This window comes from Bombina bombina, chromosome 4 (assembly GCF_027579735.1).
Source record: "Bombina bombina isolate aBomBom1 chromosome 4, aBomBom1.pri, whole genome shotgun sequence".
Classification (NCBI taxonomy): Eukaryota; Metazoa; Chordata; class Amphibia; order Anura; family Bombinatoridae; genus Bombina; species Bombina bombina.
In genome coordinates, this window is record NC_069502.1 from 416,673,253 (window position 1) to 416,696,627 (window position 23,375).

Sequence of the window (23,375 nt, forward strand, 5' to 3'; positions counted from 1 at the left end):
TACACAAACAAGACCTAGGTAGGACACTTACCTCCTTTGAGAAACTTTGTGTAGGAGAGTCCCTCCCAAGACACTTGATATCCCTTCTCTATAAACTAGCTGCCACACAGGGCACAGATGTACCCCCGACTTATGTCACACGGTGGACTGAGGACTTAGGGATAGATTACGATGAGCAATCATGGATAAAAGCTTTCAACCTGATCAAAAAGTCATCAGTCTCCTCGACCATTCAGGAGCTACATATCAAACTTACGGGTAGGTGGTACCTGACTCCAGAGAGACTCCATAAAATATTTCCTACGGTTAGCCACATGTGCTGGAGGGGTTGCGGAGAGGGCGGCTCCCTGCTGCACATATGGTGGTCCTGCCCGATTGTAATGCCCTTTTGGTCAGAGGTCTTCAACAAGATAACTGAAATTCTTAACATCCCTTTACCTAAGATGCCTGAATCTATACTATTTTTAACGCTCCCTAAGACACAAAGCAAAACACATCTTGCCTTACTGTTAGTTATGCTCACTAGTGCTAAGAAATTGATCCCAAAAAAATGGAAAAAGCAATGCCCCCCCACAATAGGAGAATGGTACTCACAAGTAGAGGAGATCTTAACACTAGAAAGATACTTCTACCTCAAAAACCACAAGCTAGAGGAGTATGAGCTTATGAAAGCAATTTGGCAGGGTACAATATAAACAGTTTTGAGAGTAGGGTGGCTTCCGGTACATAAACATTAGACAGTCATTGAATGTATTATTATTTTTTATTTTTTTTATTTTTTTTTTATTTTATTTTTTTCCTTTCTTCTCTCTCTCTCTCCCCCCCCCCCTTTTCTTACCATAGGCCCTCTTGTGCCTAGTATCCTCTTTCCGCTACTCCCCCTAATCTCAACTTTCTCCACTCTATCTTATGATCAACCTAAAAATTTAAAAAAAAAAGATCATATTTGTTTCCTCCCACTCCCGATGTGTGTTATGGAGTGCGAGGTTTGTATCAAGATGAAGTGTATGACTTTTATGTACAAAGATGCAAAGTGTCTCATCTTATTATTGCTTTTGTTCATACTGTTGTAACTTTTACACTTCAATAAAGCTCGTTTAAAAAAAAACAAAAAAAAACAAAACAAGTGGCTGTTTATTGCTACCCTGAGCTTCGATCTCAGGTTAATTTTTTTAAAAGTGCCCCAAATGCCCTCAAAATAGAGTACATTATAGTTTTAAATTAAAAAAATGGTGATTTTTAATTAAAGACAATTGCACTAGGCAGTTTTTGGGGTCTAAAGTTGGTGGGAGTGGGGTAAAATAGCACTGAAAAGTACCTGTACATTGTGGTCTATGCAGTCTATGGGTCTATAGTCATATACATATATATTTAAAAATGCTGCCCATTGCTGCGCTGCTCACCCCCCTTGCTGTGCGAGGTTCTGATGCCATCTATGATGTCATCAGAACGAGACTCCCATTGGAGCCTATAGAAGTGCTCTCTCGTGAGTGCAATGCTTCCCAGTGAAGCATATGCAAGATTGGGTTTACATTGCTGTTAACTTGTAATACCAGTGCACATTAGCGTTCCTGGTATTAAACAGTAGATTGCTAATATTGCTTTTATGAAAGTGATATATCGCGCTCCATTTGTAATCTGGCCCTGTATGTTTTATCCACTGTGAAATAATTCAATTGGTAGTTTTTGCCACAATGTTAAGCTTGCTCCAAGGCTGTGATTAAGTAATCCATTTGCTAAAAATATTATTAAAAATCCCATTTAAAATATTAATAGTGTTCTTAGGACTTTAGAGAGTCCTTTCAACTTCTTTCCAGGTGCTGAGCAAGTGGTTTACCTGGAGCATAATTACTGTATTGTTTCAGTCCAAATTTACAAGATTTGCGGCTATAACTCCTGAGGACTGGCATCACTACTCAGGCCTCATACAGCTGCATTCCCTACAACTACTTGAAAGTTGCCTCAATAAAAAATGTATAGCAATGCATATGAATCCAGTGGGGTCCTCTCTGGCAGCAAAAGGTTTGCTTTTCTGTTAATTATACTCCAAAAAGACTCTGTTAAGTCCTTTAGGGAGTAAAGCACCTCCTTCCCAGTGCACACTACAGATGGTTACTGCCCTAACCTCCCATCCAACATATAGCAGACTCAGCAGCATTTAATAGTTAAAAAATAAATGTATTATCTTAAAATTGGGTTATTTACTGAAACACTTAAGGCATAGTGCCCTTTATCATGCATTATCCCAAAACGGTTTTGAACATGAACCAATTTAGAGATAATAAAGGTATTTATTAAATATTCCATGCTGCTAATTCTGCTTTATTCTGAAAGGACTCAAATTGAAACTTTCATGATTCCGATACAGTTTGCAAATGTTTATAAACATTCCAAATTACTATCATTACTTCTTCCTCTTTTGCTTCTAATCCTTTATTGAAACCTCAATCAATTATCAATTAGATCATACTGGAATATGCTCAGGACCATGCATTTGTCTTGAGCTCTGCATGAATAACTCTACACCCTATCTGAATCATGAACGTTTAATCTTGATATTCATGTCCCATCTTATGTTAAGTATGGTTCATGGAATACTAGCATGTTGTGTTCTAAATTTATTGTCTCAGTCTGTTGTACTATTTAATCTTATGCAGTAATAATAATAGTAATAGAAATTAGGGGATAAAATACAATAAAATATATTAACACATTCATCTAATTCAGTTATTAAAAATCTAAATAAAATACCTGAAACTTCTCTCCATTTAATAGAAGAATCTCCTCTAAGTGCCACACATCCTCGTAGTTGCCATATAAATAGGTGACATCTTCTAAGCCATATTCCGAAAGAATAGAAACTTTTAACTCCATCTCTTCAGAAGTGCCATACATATGATACCAGAAGCGGAAGCAGTGAGTGCCATTTATTTCACATTCAGGACTAATTAATTGTGCAAGATCTGAATGTCTTGAGGAAGTGCTATCAATATACAGGTAGAAACCAGCTGTGCCTGCAATACAAGAGACAATGATCTGGTTACATAGTGTATATTGAATAAAATGAAATACAGAAATGAAGGGTTTGCTGCTGCTTATTACATAACATGCTTATTATAAAAGGAAATCAGTTTTATGTGTTGATGAACATACTTCCAGTTGTGTGATCAAAAGAAGGTCCAGTTAACTCAGCTGGTGTTGGGCCACTCAGTCGTATCCAGTTAATCGTATCTGATGTTGACTGTTGCCATTTACAAAGGTCCACATCAAAAGAACATGCCATTTGACAGGTATCAACTAAAAGAGACAAATATTGTTTTGTTTGTTTTTTAATTGTTTTTCAAAATAAAGACATGTCTAAGAATTGCAACTAGTTGATCATGTTTTTTATTTGTATTTACAGCCAAGTACATTATGCCCAATTTTACCATATTCTATAACTTTATAACTATTTAAAGCATCAGATTTATATTTGAGGTGCAAAAACCCCCAATGTTCTAGTCCATTTAAAAAGTGAATATTTTTTGGTGTATGGTCTTATTTGAACAAACCATTTCCTGTCTTTTTTAAAGTTATTTATCTACCTATATATGTAAATATATATCATCTATCTACCTATCCACATTCCTATATCAACTCAGCTTAATGAGTCAGTAAAACAGGTCTTGCATACAACTAAACAATGAATTGACTTGTGATTATTGTAACAAATGTTGCATAACAGATAAGTGGAATTTTTAAAGATTCTAATGGAATAAATGAACCATGTGGCACATGCACCCGAATACTGTTTATTTTTTATTTTCATGTAAAGTATGATGAAGAAAAAACAGATGCCATTAGAAGAAAGGGTAACATCTAGACCAATATCAATTGTATGTATGAAAGTATTGATCTATCTATCTATATCTATCTATCTATCTATCTATCTAAACACATTTCTGTATTTATCTATCTATACAAATTTCTATATCAGTATATAAGTCCACCAACTAAGCTTGTTGATTCAATAAATTAACGTGATTCTTGTAACAAATGTTGCATAACATACACGTGGCATTTATCAAAGGTATTAATGCAATAAATAAATCATGTAGCACATGGTTTGGAATAGTGATTTATAAAGATTTTGTGTGATTTCTTTCCCTGCTGGCAAGATTTTAACCATCAGTCTCTGAATCTTGTAGTTTTTTTGTGTGTTTAGCCAATCCAAGTGTAAGAATGGTGAAGCATATTTTAGTTAAATTGCATATGTAATTAAGTTGACTTATACCATTCAGATGATCTCACTTCTAATGGATTGGAATACCATAGAAAAGAAAACGAACAATACCCACATTCAATACAACTTTTAGTACAAAAACTCAAATAAACTGGAATGGGAGCAGCTAATGGTCAGAAGAGAAACTACTGCAAAAATTTTTGAAAACCTATGTAAAATGTGTTTTTTTAATGGTTTATAAATTAAAATAACAATGGTAAATAATCTATTGGACTGACCTTATACTGAAAGCGATAAAAGCTGGTAAGATCTCTTTTCCCTGGGTCTAATATTTTTAACCAGCATTTAATGTATAAATGCTCACTGCTGTACTATCTACTGTAATTTAATCAATTGGTTGAACAATTTTAGTATAATTTTCTTTCTCTTACAGTATATTGCCTCATGCAAGCTGTTTTTTTAGTTTACAAACTCTGCAGATATCTCAGGACACCTAAGCAAATTACCTGATGGTGGTCTATGACTGGAAACTGTGGTTGGTGTTGTTATGGTTGTTGTGCTAATAATGCTAATTATTGGTGATGATGTAGGGACAGCTGTGAAATGAAAAAGATAAAAGTCACGACAGATTACTTTATATTAGCATGGCCTAAAATAACTAAACAGAACAAACACAAGAAACTAGACATTCCGTTCTACACTTCCATTGTATTTTTCTATATGATATGCAATCTAAAAGTGCCCAAACATAAACAAGTTTGCATATACGTATATATATAATGAACATTTTATTTTGATTGGGGTCAGAGTTGGAGTAAGGTTTTAAGACTATGGGCCGGAATACAAGTGGAGCACTAATTATTTTTCTTTGCTCAAGCGTTAACTGCGCTCAAAGTAAAAAATGAACGCGGCCAGATTAGAGCGCCTATTAAAAGTTAAAAGTAAAAAATTAGCAAACAAGCAAAAGACTCAGGCACACTAACTTCAAGACTTCGGATATCGTACCTGCATTAACTTTCTCTCCCCATAGACTGCTTTGGGGCGCACCACAAAAAGCCTTTTTAGTTATCACTTTTGTGCTGCACTAGATCAACTGCACTAAGGCAAAAGGTGCGTTAGGGGATACTTTACATTCCTATGTTCTTTTTATTTTTAAATATATTTTTATATATATACAGTATATGATTATTTTTGTAAAATATATATATCCATATGAATAGTATATAAAGATATATAAACAAATATATATTTACAAATAGAAAGAACATTTTTTTTTCTAAATGAAAAACATACGGCGAGATTACGAGTTTTGCGGTAACGGGTGCGTTGCTAACCAGCCTTTTTTTTAACGCTCCCTTAAGACAATGCTGGTATTACAGGGTTTTTTAAACCCGGCGTTAGCCACAAAAAGGTGAGTGTAGAGCAAAATTTAGCTCCACATCTCACCTCAATACCAGCGTTGCTTACGGTAGCGGTGAGCTGGCAAAATGTGCTTGTGCACGATTTCCCCATAGGAAACAATGGGGCTGAGCCGGCTGAAAGAAAACCTAACACCTGCAAAAAAGCAGCGTTCAGCTCCTAATGCAGCCCCATTGATTCCTATGGGGAAATTAATTTTATGTCTACACCTAACACCCTAACATGAACCCCGAGTCTAAACACCCCTAATCTTACACTTATTAACCCCTAATCTGCCATCCCCTACATCGTCGGCCCCCTGCATTATATTATTAACCCCATCTGCCGCTCCGGACACCGCTGCCACTTACATTATCCCTATGAACCCCTAATCTGCTGCCCCAACATCGCCAAACCCTACATTATATTTATTAACCCCTAATCTGCCCCCCCCAATGTTGCTGCAACCTACCTACACTTATTAACCCCTAATCTGCCGCCGTCAACTTCGCCGCCACTATAATAAAGTTATTAACCCCTAAACCTAAGTCTAACCCTAACACTCCCCTAATTTAAATATAATTTAAATAAATCTAAATAAAATAACTACAATTAAATAAATTATTTCTATTTAAAACTTAATACCTATAAAGTAAACCCTAAGATAGCTACAATATAACTAATAGTTACATTGTAGCTATCTTAGGGCTTATATTTATTTTACAGGCAACTCTGTATTTATTTTAACTAGGTAGAATAGTTATTAAATAGTTATTAACTATTTAATAACTTCCTAGTTAAAATAAAGACAAATATACCTGTAAAATAAATCCTAACCTAAGTTACAATTACACCTAACACTACACTATCATTAAATTAATTACATAAACTAATTACAATTAACTACAATTAAATTAAATAAAATAATGTATGAAAAACAACAAACACTAAATTACAGAAAATAAAAAAATAATTACAATTTTTTAAACTAATTGCACCTAATCTAATCCCCCTAATAAAATAAAAAAGCCCCTCAAAATAATAAAATTCCCTACCCTATACTAAATTACAAATAGCCATTAAAAGGGCCTTTGCCGGGCAGAAGAGGTCCTCCAAGCGGCAGAAATCTTCCAATTCTATCAGCCAATCGGAATTAAGGTAGGAAAAATCCTATTGGCTGATCCAATCAGCCAATAGTATTGAGCTCGCATTCTATTGGCTGTTCCAATCAGCCAATAGAATGCAACCTCAATCCTATTGGCTGATTGGATCAGCCAATAGGATTTTTCCTACCTTAATTCCGATTGGCTGATAGAATCTATCAGCCAATCGAAATTCAAGGGACGCCATCTTGGATGACTTCATTTAAAGGAACCTTCATTCTTCGCTTGGATTTCATTGGAAGAGGATGCTCAGCGTCGGCTGGATTAAAGATAGACCCGCTCCTCTCCAGATGGAGGAAATCTTCTGCCTGGATCGGATGAAGACTTCTGCCCCTCTGGAGGTCCACTTGTGCCCGGCTGGGTTAATACATCTCAAGGAAGGGAAGTGTTAGGTCATCCTGCTTTGGGCCCCACAATGGCTAGGGCCGGCCCTGAGTATCAGGGTGATTTAGCTACCTCTGAGGTAGCAGAAATGCAAAAAAAGCAGTTTCTGTTTTTAAATATACAGTATTTCGGCAGGCTTCCTCATGTAATTTATTTTATATTATATTAAATTCACCTAATGAGGGTGGGACTGGACTGGGTGTGGTTGAAACTGTTGAGGCACTTGGGAGATTGACACTGCTGGGAGTGGGTAAACTGGCGGTGGCACGTGCAGTGGTAACAGTGCTGGAGGTTGATGTTGAAGGACCTGGACAAAAAAAAAAAAAAAGAATCATAACTGTACTTGCCAAAAATGTTATTAAAGCAAATTATGTATTTAAGGAGGCTAATGCTTAGCTTAAAATATTCTTGGAAGTTGTTTTAATATGATTTGGCAAAATTATTACAGGCTGCAGAACCCCTATAGAAAGTTTCATATTTAAAAAGTTATGATAAAATTTTCAGTTTCTGATTAAAAAGAAGAGACATTTTCTTAGAGCTGTAGAATGTTCTTAGTAGATATACTTTCTAATTCAGACTGTTTTAATATGATCACCATAATAGAAAAACGTTTACATTCATATTATGCAAAACTTATTTAAAAGGAATCTAACCACGATTATAATTTAATTTCAAAACTACCCAGAGATAATTTTGTCTGCAAAAGCAAAACATTAATGTAAGTTTGCAATGGATAGCCTTAAACCAGTCTAACAAACATTTTAATATAAAAATGAATTGCTCATTTTTAAAACAAAGAACCTTAATTTGTTTTTCTTTGCATGACTTACCTACACAGTACCCTGGTACAAGAGAAATGTCATCTATAGCTATATCACTGCGTTCAGTTTCACCTTTAGTTCCGCTGATAATGATCTGTCAAGAAAAAGAACAAAATATGGAAGATATTGCAAAGCCTTGAATGAGCCTTTGGATATAAGTGATAGTAGTAATGTGCGATTCGTTTCGGATCGATTCGGAAATTCGGCCGAATTCGGTAAATTCAGAATTCGGATCGATTTGAATTTCTGAATTAACATAGTTTACTGATTTATTCGGTAGATCTGGATGGCCATGGATTACACTAGTATAGTACAGTATATTAGGTTATATCACTCTGCTATGGGTTACACCTAATATACAGTACATAATGCTAGTCTAATACACAGCACATCCCACCTAATACTTACCGAAATTCTGAATTTCCGAACCGAATCAAACCGAATCCAGACAAATTTATTCGAATCCGAATAAATCCGAAACGAATCTGAACCGAATTGATTCAAATTTTTCCGAATTCGAATCGATCCGAACCGAAATTCAAAAAAATCTGAATCGATCCGAACCAAATTTTTTCGCCATGCACATGTCTAGATAGTATGACTATTCTTTTGAAAGGTACACTTTGAATTTGATTGATTTTTATCAGTGTCAAGAAGATACATAAATTAATTTCACAGGCTTTGCATTAACAAACACACAATGGCCCCAATTTATCAAGGTCTGTCGGACCTGATCCGACAGTGAGGATCAGGTCCGACAGACCTCGCTGAATACGGCGAGCAATAAGCTTGCCGTATTCAGCATTGCACCAGCAGCTCACAAGAGCTGCTGGTACAACGCCGCCCCATGCAGACTCACGGGGACGTCTGTCCGCCTGCTCTGAGCAGGCGGACAGGTTATGGAGCAGCGGTCTTTGTGACTGCTGCTTCATAACTGCTGTCTAGCTAGCCAGAAACACGGGGCATCAAGCTCCAATTAGTCAAAAAAGGTCCAACTTAATTTGCACCTCTATTGCTCAGCATATTAAAGGTATATGAAACCCAAAAATGTTATGATTCTGACAGAAAATACCATATTAAAAAACTTTCCAGTTTACAATTATTATCAAATTTGCTTTGCTCCCATTATATTCTGTGTTGAAGAGATACCTAGGTAGGCATCTGGAACACTTACATGACAGGAAATAGTGCTGCCCTCTAGTGCTCTTGTAAATGGATAGCATTCTTGCAAAACTGCTGCCATATAGTGCTTCAGAATTGTTTTATCCACTGTGAAATAATTCAAGTGGTAGTTTTTGCCACAATGTTACGCTTGCTCCAAGGCTGTGATTAAGTAATCCATTTGCTAAAAATATTATTAAAAATCCCATTTAAAATATTAATAGTGTTCTTAGGACTTTAGAGAGTGCTTTCAACTTCTTTCCAGGTGCTGAGCAAGTGGTTTACCTGGAGCATAATTACTGTATTGTTTCAGTCCAAATTTACAAGATTTGCAGCTATAACTCCTGAGGACTGGCATCACTACTCAGGCCTCATACAGCTGCATTCCCTACAACTACTTGAAAGTTGCCTCAATAAAAAATGTATAGCAATGTATATGAATCCAGTGGGGACCTCTCTGGCAGCAAAAGGTTTGCTTTTCTGTTAATTATGCTCCAAAAAGACTCTGTTAAGTCCTTTAGGGAGTAAAGCACCTCCTTCCCAGTGCACACTACAGATGGTTACTGCCCTAACCTCCCATCCAACATATAGCAGACTCAGCAGCATTTAATAGTTAAAAAAATAAATTTATTATCTTAAAATTGGGTTATTTACTGAAAACACTTAAGGCATCGTGCCCTTTATCATGCATTATCCCAAAACGGTTTTGAACATGAACCAATTTAGAGATTATAAAGGTATTTATTAAATATTCCGTGCTGCTAATTCTGCTTTATTCTGAAAGGACTCAAATTGAAAATTTCATGATTCAGATACGGTTTGCAAATGTTTATAAACATTCCAAATTACTATCATTACTTCTTCCTCTTTTGCTTCTAATCCTTTATTGAAACTTCAATCAATTATCAATTAGATCATACTGGAATATGCTCAGGACCATGCATTTGTCTTGAGCTCTGCATGAATAACTCTACATCCTATCTGAATCATGAACGGTTAATCTTGATATTCATGTCCCATCTTATGTTAAGTATGGTTCATGGAACACTAGCATGTTGTGTTCGGAATTTATTGTCTCAGTCTGTTGTACTATTTAATCTTATGCAGTAATAATAATAGTAATAGAAATTAGGGGATAACATACAATAAAATATATTAACACATTCATCTAATTCAGTTATTAAAAATCTAAATAAAATACCTGAAACTTCTCTCCATTTAATAGAAGAATCTCCTCTAAGTGCCACACATCCTCGTAGTTGCCATATAAATAGGTGACATCTTCTAAGCCATTTTCCGTAAGAATAGAAACCTTTAACTCCATCTCTTCAGAAGTGCCATACATATGATACCAGAAGCGGAAGCAGTGAGTGCCACTTATTTCACATTCAGGACTAATTAATTGTGCAACATCGAAATGTCTTGAGGAAGTGCTATCAATATACAGGTAGAAACCAGCTGCAATACAAGAGACAATGATCTGGTTACATAGTGTAGATTGAATAAAATGAAATACAGAAATGAAGGGTTTGCTGCTGCTTATTACATAACATGCTTATTATAAAGAGAATCAGTTTTATGTGTTGATGAACATACTTCCAGTTGTGTGATCAAAAGAAGGTCCAGTTAACTCAGCTGGTGTTGGGCCACTCAGTCGTATCCAGTTAATCTTATCTGATGTTGACTGTTGCCATTTACAAAGGTCCACATCAAAAGAACATGCCATTTGACAGGTATCAACTAAAAGAGACAAATATTGTTTTGTTTGTTTTTTAATTGTTTTTTCAAAATCAAGACATGTCTAAGAATTGCAACTAGTTGATCATGTTTTTTATTTGTATTTACAGCCAAGTACATTATGCCCAATTTTACCATATTCTATAACTTTATAACTATTTAAAGCATCAGATTTATATTTGAGGTGCAAAAACCCCCAATGTTCTAGTCCATTTAAAAAGTGAATATTTTTTGGTGTATGGTCTTATTTGAACAAACCATTTCCTGTCTTTTTTTAAAGTTATTTATCTACCTATATATGTAAAGATATATCATCTATCTACCTATCCACATTCCTATATCAACTCAGCTTAATGAGTCAGTAAAACAGGTCTTGCATACAACTAAACAATGAATTGACTTGTGATTATTGTAACAAATGTTGCATAACAGATAAGTGGAATTTTTAAAGATTCTAATGGAATAAATGAACCATGTGGCACATGCACCCGAATACTGTTTTTTTTTTATTTTCATGTAAAGTATGATGAAGAAAAAACAGATGCCATTAGAAGAAAGGGTAACATCTAGACCAATATCAATTGTATGTATGAAAGTATTGATCTATCTATCTATATCTATCTATCTATCTATCTATCTATCTATCTATCTAAACACATTTCTGTATTTATCTATCTATACAAATTTCTATATCAGTATATAAGTCCACCAACTAAGCTTGTTGATTCAATAAATTAACGTGATTCTTGTAACAAATGTTGCATAACATACACGTGGCATTTATCAAAGGTATTAATGCAATAAATAAATCATGTAGCACATGGTTTGGAATAGTGATTTATAAAGATTTTGTGTGATTTCTTTCCCTGCTGGCAAGATTTTAACCATCAGTCTCTGAATCTTGTAGTTTTTTTGTGTGTTTAGCCAATCCAAGTGTAAGAATGGTGAAGCATATTTTAGTTAAATGGCATATGTAATTAAGTTGACTTATACCATTCAGATGATCTCACTTCTAATGGATTGGAATACCATAGAAAAGAAAACGAACAATACCCACATTCAATACAACTTTTAGTACAAAAAACTCAAATAAACTGGAATGGGAGCAGCTAATGGTCAGAAGAGAAACTACTGCAAAAATTTTTGAAAACCTATGTAAAATGTGTTTTTTTAATGGTTTATAAATTAAAATAACAATGGTAAATAATCTATTTGGACTGACCTTATACTGAAAGCGATAAAAGCTGGTAAGATCTCTTTTCCCTGGGTCTAATATTTTTAACCAGCATTTAATGTATAAATGCTCACGCTGTACTATCTACTGTAAGTTAATCAATTGGTTGAACAATTTTAGTATAATTTTCTTTCTCTTACAGTATATTGCCTCATGCAAGCTGTTTTTTTAGTTTACAAACTCTGCAGATATCTCAGGACACCTAAGCAAATTACCTGATGGTGGTCTATGACTGGAAACTGTGGTTGGTGTTGTTATGGTTGGTTGTGCTAATAATGCTAATTATTGGTGATGATGTAGGGACAGCTGTGAAATGAAAAAGATAAAAGTCACGACAGATTACTTTATATTAGCATGGCCTAAAATAACTAAACAGAACAAACACAAGAAACTAGACATTCCGTTCTACACTTCCATTGTATTCTTCTATATGATATGCAATCTAAAAGTGCCCAAACATAAACAAGTTTGCATATACGTATATATATAGATGAACATTTTATTTTGATTGGGGTCAGAGTTGGAGTAAGGTTTTAAGACTATGGGGCTGGATTACAAGTGGAGCACTAATTATTTTTCTTTGCTCGAGCGTTAACTGCGCTCAAAGTAAAAAATGAACACGGCCAGATTAGAGCGCCTATTAAAAGTTAAAAGTAAAAAGTTAGCAAACAAGCAAAAGACTCAGGCACACTAACTTCAAGACTTCGGATATTGTACCTGCATTAACTTTCTCTCTTTCTCCCATAGACTGCTTTGGGGCGCACCACAAAAAGCCTTTTTAGTTATCACTTTTGGTGCTGCACTAGATCAACTGCACTAAGGCAAAAGGTGCGTTAGGGATACTTTACATTCCTTTGTCCTTTTTACTTTTAAATATATTTATATATATATATATATATATATATATATATATATATATATAAATATATATATATATATATATATATATGTATATATGTATATATATATATATATATATATATATATATACAGTATATGATTATTTTTTGTAAAATATATATCCATATGAATAGTATATAAAGATATATAAACAAATATATATTTACAAATAGAAAGAACATTTTTTTTCTAAATGAAAAACATAGGAATTTTGAGTATTTCTATTCAAAACATGTTAAAAATGAATAAAAATGATACTGCATGTTTAAAGCTATTTGACAGGGAAGGGCTCAAAGTGTATATATATATATATATATATATATATATTTGTATATATGTATATACATGTGCTTATATGTGTGTCTATATATATATATAATATATATATATATAACAACAATTAAAATTATGGGGAGGCGAAAAGTGAGTTTAAAATCCTCCACTAAATACAAAATGTAGAAAAAATAACTCATTTTATTTATATATATATATATATATATATATATATATATACAGACATGAGTGCACATATAAACACATTAACACATAAATACACATGTATACACAAATATATATATATAAAAGCCCTTTCCAGGCACACCATTTGCTATATACTGTATACCTTTTTAACCCTTTTAAACCTTTTTAAACAATATTAAAATTATATTTTTTAATAAAAAGTGTATATATTAGTGTAATATTGTATTTTAATATGTTTTTGATGTGTTTTGAGTTTTTTTATTATCATTACACTACTTCAGATATTAAGTTCCGCGAAATATTCTAGCATAGTTTCTGCTTTCACTCGAGCCCAACCTATAACTTTCAAGTTGGAATATCAACTCTATTAAGCAAAGTCCCAATATACATTGAAAGTATAGGTTGTGCTAGAGTGATGTTGGCAGTGCTAACCATTCTCTGGTAAATGGGATTTACCATAGACTTGTAATATCATTAGCAAGTCACATGTAATATGGCCCAATGTATTAGAGTTAATATTAGGATTTGGGTTCAGGTTATGGCTAGGGCTATAGTTAATATATAGGGTTAGGGATATCAACAAAGATTAAAGTTAGGAGGTCAGAATTTGGGTTTTGCTTCCAAATACCACCATAATATTTTCATTGTCTTGGCTTTGTTGAGTACAAAATATTGGCAATTCATATTGTGGTCACAAAGCAAATTAAGCATTGATATTATCACAAAAATTGTTTACTTACTGCAGATAGTGTCTTTTTTCCAGTCTCCAAGATGAATACCAGCATTTTGACAAGCATCAGCATAAGCCTCTAAAGAATTGCAAAACTGACCAAGGTTCCCTCCAGTGGCACACTGATCATAGACACATGTTTCAAAATATAATTGAGGAAGAACATAGAAATGACAGTCTTTGAAAGGTCCATCATTTAAGAAGATGATTTTACATTCATCCTCATAATGCTTCTCATCAACAGATTACATGGAGATGGTTCAACAGCATCTGGTTCACAACTAAAGTAAACAAGGATTTATATTCTTAGAAATTACTTTAGTAAAGTCATCAACATGCTACATAAGTATCCAACAACCTAGTACTTTAATCAATAGTCCTACATACAATCAAAAATACAAATAAATAGATTTTTTTATACCTAATTGTTAAAGTTCATATCTAAGATTGTTGATATCTAATATGCAGGCATGTATTTTTGGACTTGGCCAACTAGGCCCATGCAAAGGGAGCTAGTTTGGAGGGGTGCCACTTTTTGCATTCAGGTTAATGACTAACAGGACGGAAAATTTGTTTACAGCACATTTTTTTTTTAAATTAAACTTTTTGTTATAGAGCAGGGGAACAAGCAAACATTATTCATCATGTAATGACTCTTCAAGCCTTTATCCCCAATACAACGTGTGTTTATTACCAAATATGCCTGAGGTCACTATTTTTCCCCTATCTTTTAAGGCAGTGCAGGGCTTCTCTGATTCAATTTGATTGTGCTTGATTATTTCCCCCAAAATGAGGAAGCGTTTGGAAGGTTGATACCTTGCTTTAATGCACCGCCACATGTAGATAGAGGTCATGGATTTGTAAGTTGAAGCAACATTGTACTCCTACTGGAGTGTATTTAATTGATTACAAACAGCTCCTTTACCTACTTTCGCCTGGATTACAAGTTTTGTCGGTAAGGCTGTGCGGTGCTAACAAGCAGTTTTCCCTCACCACTCACCTACAGACAATGCTGGTATACGGGTTTTTAGAAACCTGTCATTAGCCGCAGAAAAGTGAGCGTAGAGCAAAATTTAGCTCCACATCTCACCTCAATACCAGCGCTGCTTACGTTAGCGGTAAGCAGGTAAAACGTGCTTGTGCACGATTTCCCCATTAGGAATCAATGGGGGAGAGCCGGCTGAAAAAAAACCTAACACCTGCAAAAAAGCTGCGTAAAGCTCCTAACGCAGCTTCATTGATTCCTATGGGGAAATACATTTTATGTCTACACCTAACACCCTAACATGAACTCCGAGTCTAAACACCCTAATCTTACACTTATTAACCCCTAATCTGCCTTCCCCGACATCGTCGACACCTACATTATATTATTAACCCCTAATCTGCCGCTCCCGGACACCGCCGCCATCTACATATATTTATTAACCCCTAATCTGCTGCCCCCAACATCGCTGCCACCTACATTATATGTATTAACCCCCAATCTGCCACCCCCAATGTCGCCGCAACCTAACTACATTTATTAACCCCTAATCTGCCGTCCCCAACATCGCTGCCACTATATTAAAAGTTATTAACCCCTAAATCTTAGTCTAACCCTAACCCTAACACCCCCCTAATTTAAATATAATTTTAAATAAATCTAAATAAAATAACTATCATTAACTAAATTATTCCTATTTAAGACTAAATACTTACCTATATAAATAAACCATAAGCTAGCTACAATATAACTAATAGTTACATTGTAGCTATCTTAGGTTTATTTTTATTTTACAGGCAAGTTTGTATTTATTTCAACTAGGTAGAATAGTTATTAAATAGTTATTAACTATTTAATAACTTCCTAGTTAAAATAAATACAAATATACCTGTAAAATAAAACCTAATCTAAGTTACAATTACACCTAACACTGCACTATAATTAAATTAATTCCCTAAATTAACTACAATTAAATACAATTAAATAAATTATCTAAATTAATTAAATAACAAACACTAAATTACAGAAAATAATAAAAATAATTACAATTTTTTAAAACTAATTACACCTAATCTAATCCCCTAATAAAATAAAAAAGCCCCCCAAAATAATAAAAATCCCTACCCTATACTAAATTACAAATAGCCCTTAAAAGGGCCTTTTGCGGGGCATTGCCCCAAAGTAATCAGCTATTTTACCTGTAAAAAAAAATACAATACCCCCCCAACATTAAAACCCACCACCCACACACCCAACCCTATTCTAAACCCACCCTATACCCCCTTACTAAAACCTAACACTAACCCCTTGAAGATCACCCTACCTTGAGACGTCTTCACCCAACCGGGCAGATCTGGTCCTCCAGACGGTCCGAAGTCTTCATCCTATCCGGGAAGAAGAGGTACTCCAGATGGGCAGAAGTCTTCATCCAGGCGGCATCTTCTATCTTCGTCCATCTGGAGCGGAGCGGTCCATCTCCAAGACATCCGACGCGGAGCATCCTCTTCCTTCCGACGACTAACATTAAATGACGGTACCTTTAAGTGACGTCATCCAAGATGGCGTCCCTTCAATTCCGATTGGCTGATAGAATTCCATCAGCCAATCCGAATTAAGGTAGAAAAAATCCTATTGGCTGATCCAATCAGCCAATAGGATTGAACTTGCATTCTATTGGCTGTTCCAATCAGCCAATAGAATGCAAGCTCAATCCTATTGACTGATTGGATCAGCCAATAGATTTGAACTTCAATCCTATTGGCTGATTGGATCAGCCAATAGGATTTTTTCTGCCTTAATTTCCGATTGGCTGATAGAATTTTATTAGCCAATCGGAACTGAAGAAATGCCATCTTGGATGATGTCACTTAAAGGTACCGTCATTTAGTGTTAGTCGTCGGAAAGAAGAGGATTCTCCGCGTCGGGAGGTCTTGAAGATGGACCCGCTCCGCTCCGGATGGATGAAGATAGAAGAATGCCATCTGAATGAAGACTTCTGGCCATCTGGAGGACCACTTCTTCCCGGATAGGATGAAGACTTCTGCCATCTGGAGGACCACTGCTGCCCTGTTGGGTGAAGACGTCTCAAGGTAGGGTGATCTTCAAGGGGTTAGTGTTAGGTTTTATTAAGGGGGGATTGGGTGGGTTTTAGAGTAGGGTTGGTGTGTGGGTGGTGGGTTTTAATGTTGGGGAGGGTATTGTATTTTTTTTTACAGGTAAAAGAGCTGATTACTTTGGGGCAATGCCCCGCAAAGGCCCTTTTAAGGGCTATTTGTAATTTAGTGTAGGGTAGGGATTTTTATTATTTTGGGGGGCTTTTTTATTTTATAAGGGGGATTAGATTAGGTGTAATTAGTTTAAAAAAAATTGTAATTATTTTATTATTTTCTGTAATTTTAGTGGGGGGGGGGGGTTTCGTAATTTAGATAATTGTATTTATTTGTATTTAATAGTAGTTAGTTTAGGGAATTAATTTAATTATAGTGTAGTGTTAGGTATAATTGTAACAAGTTTATTTTTATTTTACAGGTAAATGTGTCTTTATTTTAACCAGGTAGCTATTAAATAGTTAATAACTATTTAGTAACTATTGTACCTAGTTAAAATAAATACAAAGTTTGCCTGTAAAATAAAAATAAACCCTAAGATAGATAAAATGTAACTATTAGTTATATTGTAGCTATCTTAGGGTTTATTTTATAGGTAAGTATTTAGTTTTAAATAGGAATAGATTTAGTTAATTGTAGTAATTTTAATTATATTTATTTTAATTATATTTAAGTTAGGGGTGTTAGGGTTAGACTTAGGTTTATGGGTTAATACATTTAATATAGTTGCGGCGATGTTGGGGGCGGCAGATTAGGGGGTTTAATAAATGTAGGTAGGTGTCGGCGATGTTAGGGATGGCAGATTAGGGGTTTAATAAAATTTAACTAGTGTTTGCGAGGTGGGAGTGCGCAGTTTAGGGGTTAATATATTATTTTTAAGCTGTGGCGATGTCCGGTCGGGCAGATTAGGGGTTAAACATTTTATTTAAGTGTTTGCGATGTGGGGGGGGGGGGGCTCAGTTTAGGGGTTAATATGTAGTTTATGGGTGTTAGTGTACTTTTTAGTACTTTAGTTAAGAGTTTTATGTTATGGCGTTAGCCCATAAAACTCTTAACTACTGACTTTTAAATGCGGTACCAGTCTTGACTTGAGAGGCTGTACCGCTCACTTTTTCCAAGACTGGTAATACCGGCGTTAGGAAAATCCCATTGAAAATATGGGATACACAATTTACGTAAGTGGATTTGCGGTATGTTGGAGTCGCGGAAAAAAAGTGAGCGGTACACCTGTACCTGCCAGACTCGTAATACCAGCAGGCGTTAAAAAGCAGCGTTGGGACCCTCTCAACGCTGCTTTTTTAAGGCTAAACGCAAAACTCGTAATCTAGCAGATAGTTTTTTAAATAGCTACTTTTACCTGTTGTATCCCCACCTATACTGAAAATATGAGTAACAAAACTTTTTCTTTGTAGAAATATGCAAAAATGTTGAGCTTTTTTCGCTACCTACATTTAAACCCTATTGTAAGTCAAATTTCAGTGAGTCGCCCACACAAATTATATAGGGCTATATTATAAGTTGAGCGCAAAATATCACTTCCGCGAAAGCTGCCATTATAAGTACATTGCATGGAATCATTGCGCTCATGAGAGCGTGCTTCCATAATCTCCAGTGCGAGCCTCATACTCATACTGTAAAACATGGCATGCAAACTAGCACAGCAAAAGGGCTAAATCGCACAGCAATGGGCAGCCAATTTAAATATATATGTATGATTATAAGCATATACATATACATTTACAAGGAACACACAGATCCCATAGACCGCAATGTAAAGGCACTTTTCTGTGCTGTTTTTTTTTCTAACACCACACAGCCACCAACTTTAGTCCCCAAAAACTGCCTAGTGCAGTAATTTTTTATTTTTAAAAAGGTGCTACATATTGTTTTGGGGGGGGGGGTGGCAGTTGGGTCTGACCTCTGGTTAATTTTTGTAGCGCTAATTGCTACTGCGGTAGCAATAACCAGCCACTTGTAATGGCTGGTTATTTATCGTGCGCCTATAAATGGGCGACTTTGCAAGTTTACAGGCATACAATAAATTAGTGCTCCCCTTGTAATCTAGCCAAAATTGTTGTTTTTTTCAGCAGAACCAGCAGATTCACAATATGCCCTTATTATATTTATAATTTATGATATGTGAGATTGCTACGGCAAAAAAATATATATATATATATATATACTGTATGTATAATTTTTACATAGATTTTAGTAAATAATAACAGCAATCCCCCTACATGATGAAGAGGTTTCGTATGTGCCTGCAGGCTGCAATGTGCATGATGAACATAGTTGGTCATACGCATTGAAGGGGTTAAATATTTTCTAAAAGATAAAGTATATGTATGACTATCTAAAAATCCTCTAACTATGGCTGTGACAATTTCATTTAATTTGCCTGTGACAACACGGAAATTTTCATATTCATGTAATATAAGAATATGAGGGAAGTATTTGTACATCATGGTATATTTGTAGGCAATATTTAACATTTCAATATTTAAGGAATATGAATCTCAAAAATGTTCTTTTGCTGCCATATAGTTCTCTAGACACAAGCTTGCTCCAGAGCTTCCGTCCCTGTTTTTTCAACAAACAATACCAAGAACAAAAATACAATTTGATAATAGAAGTAAATTAGAAAGTTGTTTAAATTGCATGCTCTATCTGAATCATGAAATAACCATTTTGGGTTTCATGTCCCTTTAAGATGATTTATTACATTCCATTTAATATGATATTTTTTTCTAGTGTAACAGGCCTGCTATCTATATCCATTTGATGATTTGTATATTGCTGGTTATTTGGTTTGATAATTCCATAAAAGTTATTCCTGGGCCTAAAATCAGAGGTCAGCAACTAGAGTGCTTAGGGCAGGACAAACCCTAGATACACCCCAGTTATGCTACATACATATAAATATTAAGATTATTGTAAAAAGTCATTTTTAGACAGATTTTACAGTTCTAGATTATATGTCATACATTTGTTACTATACTTACACCCAGGCATCATCAGGAACACGCCAGCTATTTCCAAATTCATTTGAGGTATGTGCTATTAAACCGTCAGGCTTTAGGAAATCATCCAATATATTTTCATTATATGTGCCACAAAGACCACAGAGCTGCCTTTTATATTTTTCATTGACTTGAACAAAAAGATCATGGTCCCCGCTAAATTTAACTTCAAGGCCAAAATCAGTTTGTAGAACAACATAGGAGCCGCTAATAGTTAAAGAGATTCCAGTCCAGGGATTAGAGGTAAAGAAACAATAACTTCATTCACCTACAAAAATACAAAACCTGCATTAATAAACCAAATAATTCTGATTAAGAACCTTCACCAATAAACTTTTATGGCTGACTAGTGAATATTTTTAGATGACATGTTCATGAAAAGAATATTAAACTCACCTGCACAATTTTGTTCTTTCCTAAAATAATGCGTAAGTTACCAATGTTAACAGCAACTGAATTCAAAGCTGTCCAAGACAAACTCCCTCTGTGCTCATTCCTGGCTGTGATTGAGAAATTTACAGATGAGTTTTTTACAGGCTTCTACAACTGTGTAATTGCAAGATCCTTGGAAATGATACAATTTTCCATCAAATGTTATGTAGTGTGGGTCACCATAAATATGGCAGATGGTAGTGCCAGCTGGGAAGCATCCTTGAACTCCATTCTGAACTTTACATACTTGATGAGGTCCACACGGCTCAGTAATGCAACTCACAGTGTTGTTTCCAATACATTTACACTGGCTTTCACATTCCCCTTGCAAAACATTTCCTCTTCTATAAAATTATAAATCATATAATACAGTTTAAGCAAAATTGTGATCAACAACAATTGACTAGTTCACTATTGCTTAGTTGTTATATTTAAAAAGTTTACATTTCCCTGTTACAGACTCAGATGCGATTTTTAAAGAAATCATTGCTTAAAGGGGCATGAAACTCCAACATTTTCTTTTATGATTTAGATAGATCATAACATTTTAAAACAACTTTACAATTTACTTATATTATCTAATTTTCTTCATTCATTTTTGTAACTTTGTTGATGGAAGAGCACTGCACTAACGGGAGACAGATATAGCTGAAAGCCAATGACAAGAGGCATATATGTGCAGCCACCAATCAGCAGCTTCTGAGCCTATGTAGGTATTCTTTTCAACAAAGAATACAAAGAAAATTATTTAGATAATACAAATAAATTGAAAAGTTATTTAAAAAAGCATGCTCTGTCGGAATCATGAAAAGAACAAAATTGATTTCATGACCGTTTAAATGGAGCAAATATCTACTTCACTTAACTGTTGAAAAATTACAACCTTTCATATATATAACCTTCTATTATCTTTTAAACTTGACATTATTATTATATATAATCAAAAAATGTTTGCGCAATGAGTAGCTAAAATATCTTACAATATCCTACAATATCTATATATATCAACCAGAAAAAATATTTGGGGTCCTTGCATTTGGGAGCTTACAATATAGTATTTATGATGGGAAAAAAAATCCAGAAAGTTAAATGCAGGGGGAAAACAGTTGAGTAAAAGACAGGGGTTAAACATCAACTGCTCTGACTAGAGGCCAAGTAATTGATAACAAAAAATATGTTTTCAAAGGGTATTAAGATTGAAAGAATGATAGGATTATCCACTAAATGATAAACAAAATCCAGGATGTGGCTCACAGGGGCAGGTTAGGTGAACTGATTTTTAGTGAGGTATGCTAAGGTACATACCAGCAGTGGTAGTGGGTTTTGTTAATGCCCTCGTTTAAATATATGAACAAAAAGCAGAAATGTTACCCACCAAAAATTTAGGGGTCAGAAAGTACACAAAATAAAAATCCAGAAAGCTTAGTAGTAGAAATACAAACAATATGGTAAAATTATTTTTTATAACATAGTACAATATTTTAAACGTTTAAAACATTTAAATACCGATGTGCAAAGCCAGTAATAAGTCTATGGCATCATACCAACCTCATAATATTTGCCATTGTAAATACATCCGCAGTTACTAACAGAAACACAAGATCCTCCACTAAGAACAAAGCCTGCATCACACTCACATCCTTCCATGCATGGCCTATTGCAGGTGTTTGATGCATTTTGGTTTGTGCATGTAGCTGGACAAGCACTTGCACACACTTCATAGTGACTGTTAATGTGACATTTAAGTGCTGAAGAAAAAAAGAATAGATCATAATTTGTTTTTTTACAAATATAACTAAACCCCAAAACTTTTCTGTTTAAGAAAAATGATGATACAGTCTAACATTTCCTATCTCAGTAGTCAATACTTCATGAGAATCAGTAAAATAAAATAGTTATCAAAAAATAATATTAATAATAAATGAATGTAAATTGATATTTATAAGACCAATAAAAGTACATTTTTGTATTAACTAATGAATACTCACGACAGAAAGTTGAATTTCTCCAAGAAATAGTAACTCCCACCCTTTGGCATGCATCAGCATAAGCTTCCAAAGCAGTACAAAGAGCATCTTTGCTGCCATCTAGAGCACATAGATCAAAGACACAGCTGTCCAAGAAGCTTGCTGGATTAATTAAAGAGTGACATGCTTGAAATGGACCATTTTCACTTGTTAGGAGACCACAGAATACATCTGTCTCATAAAGATCTTCTTTTTCTTGTGGACAAATTGGTGGTGGTATAGGAACAATTAAATTGCATGATGGATCATCGTCATCCACTTTCCAGCTGTCACCAAACTGATTTGTATTCTGGGCTTGCTGACCATTGGGCATCATGCTTTCATCTTCTATGATGCCATTTAGGTTTCCACACATACCACATGTTGCATTGAAATAGGTCTTAGGAACCCTTACTTCCACTGTATGATCATTATCATAAGAGACTCTTAGCAGGAAATCAGTCTCCAAAACAACATATCTTACACTTCTGGTCACTGTCAGTGACCCATTAACCAATGTTACTGGCAGAGTAGCCCAAATACCATTCACCTAGGAGGCAAAACATTAAATATATTTAGTGTATGATTAAGTTA

At 34.7% G+C, this 23,375-nt stretch overlaps 1 protein-coding gene across 1 annotated transcript in view; it reads right to left on the reverse strand.

Annotated features, from left to right (window-relative positions):
- The window catches only part of LOC128657509 (IgGFc-binding protein-like), a 182,156-nt gene that overhangs the window by 73,026 nt on the left and 85,755 nt on the right, over positions 1–23,375 (reverse strand). Inside the window, 14 exon segments of the mRNA XM_053711876.1 lie at positions 2,752–3,014; positions 3,154–3,297; positions 4,729–4,818; positions 7,343–7,474; positions 7,998–8,082; positions 10,351–10,607; positions 10,746–10,889; positions 14,241–14,460; positions 20,328–20,584; positions 20,587–20,611; positions 20,740–20,843; positions 20,878–21,099; positions 22,320–22,523; positions 22,764–23,331. Of these exon segments, the coding sequence (XP_053567851.1) occupies positions 2,752–3,014; positions 3,154–3,297; positions 4,729–4,818; positions 7,343–7,474; positions 7,998–8,082; positions 10,351–10,607; positions 10,746–10,889; positions 14,241–14,460; positions 20,328–20,584; positions 20,587–20,611; positions 20,740–20,843; positions 20,878–21,099; positions 22,320–22,523; positions 22,764–23,331 (2,715 nt within the window).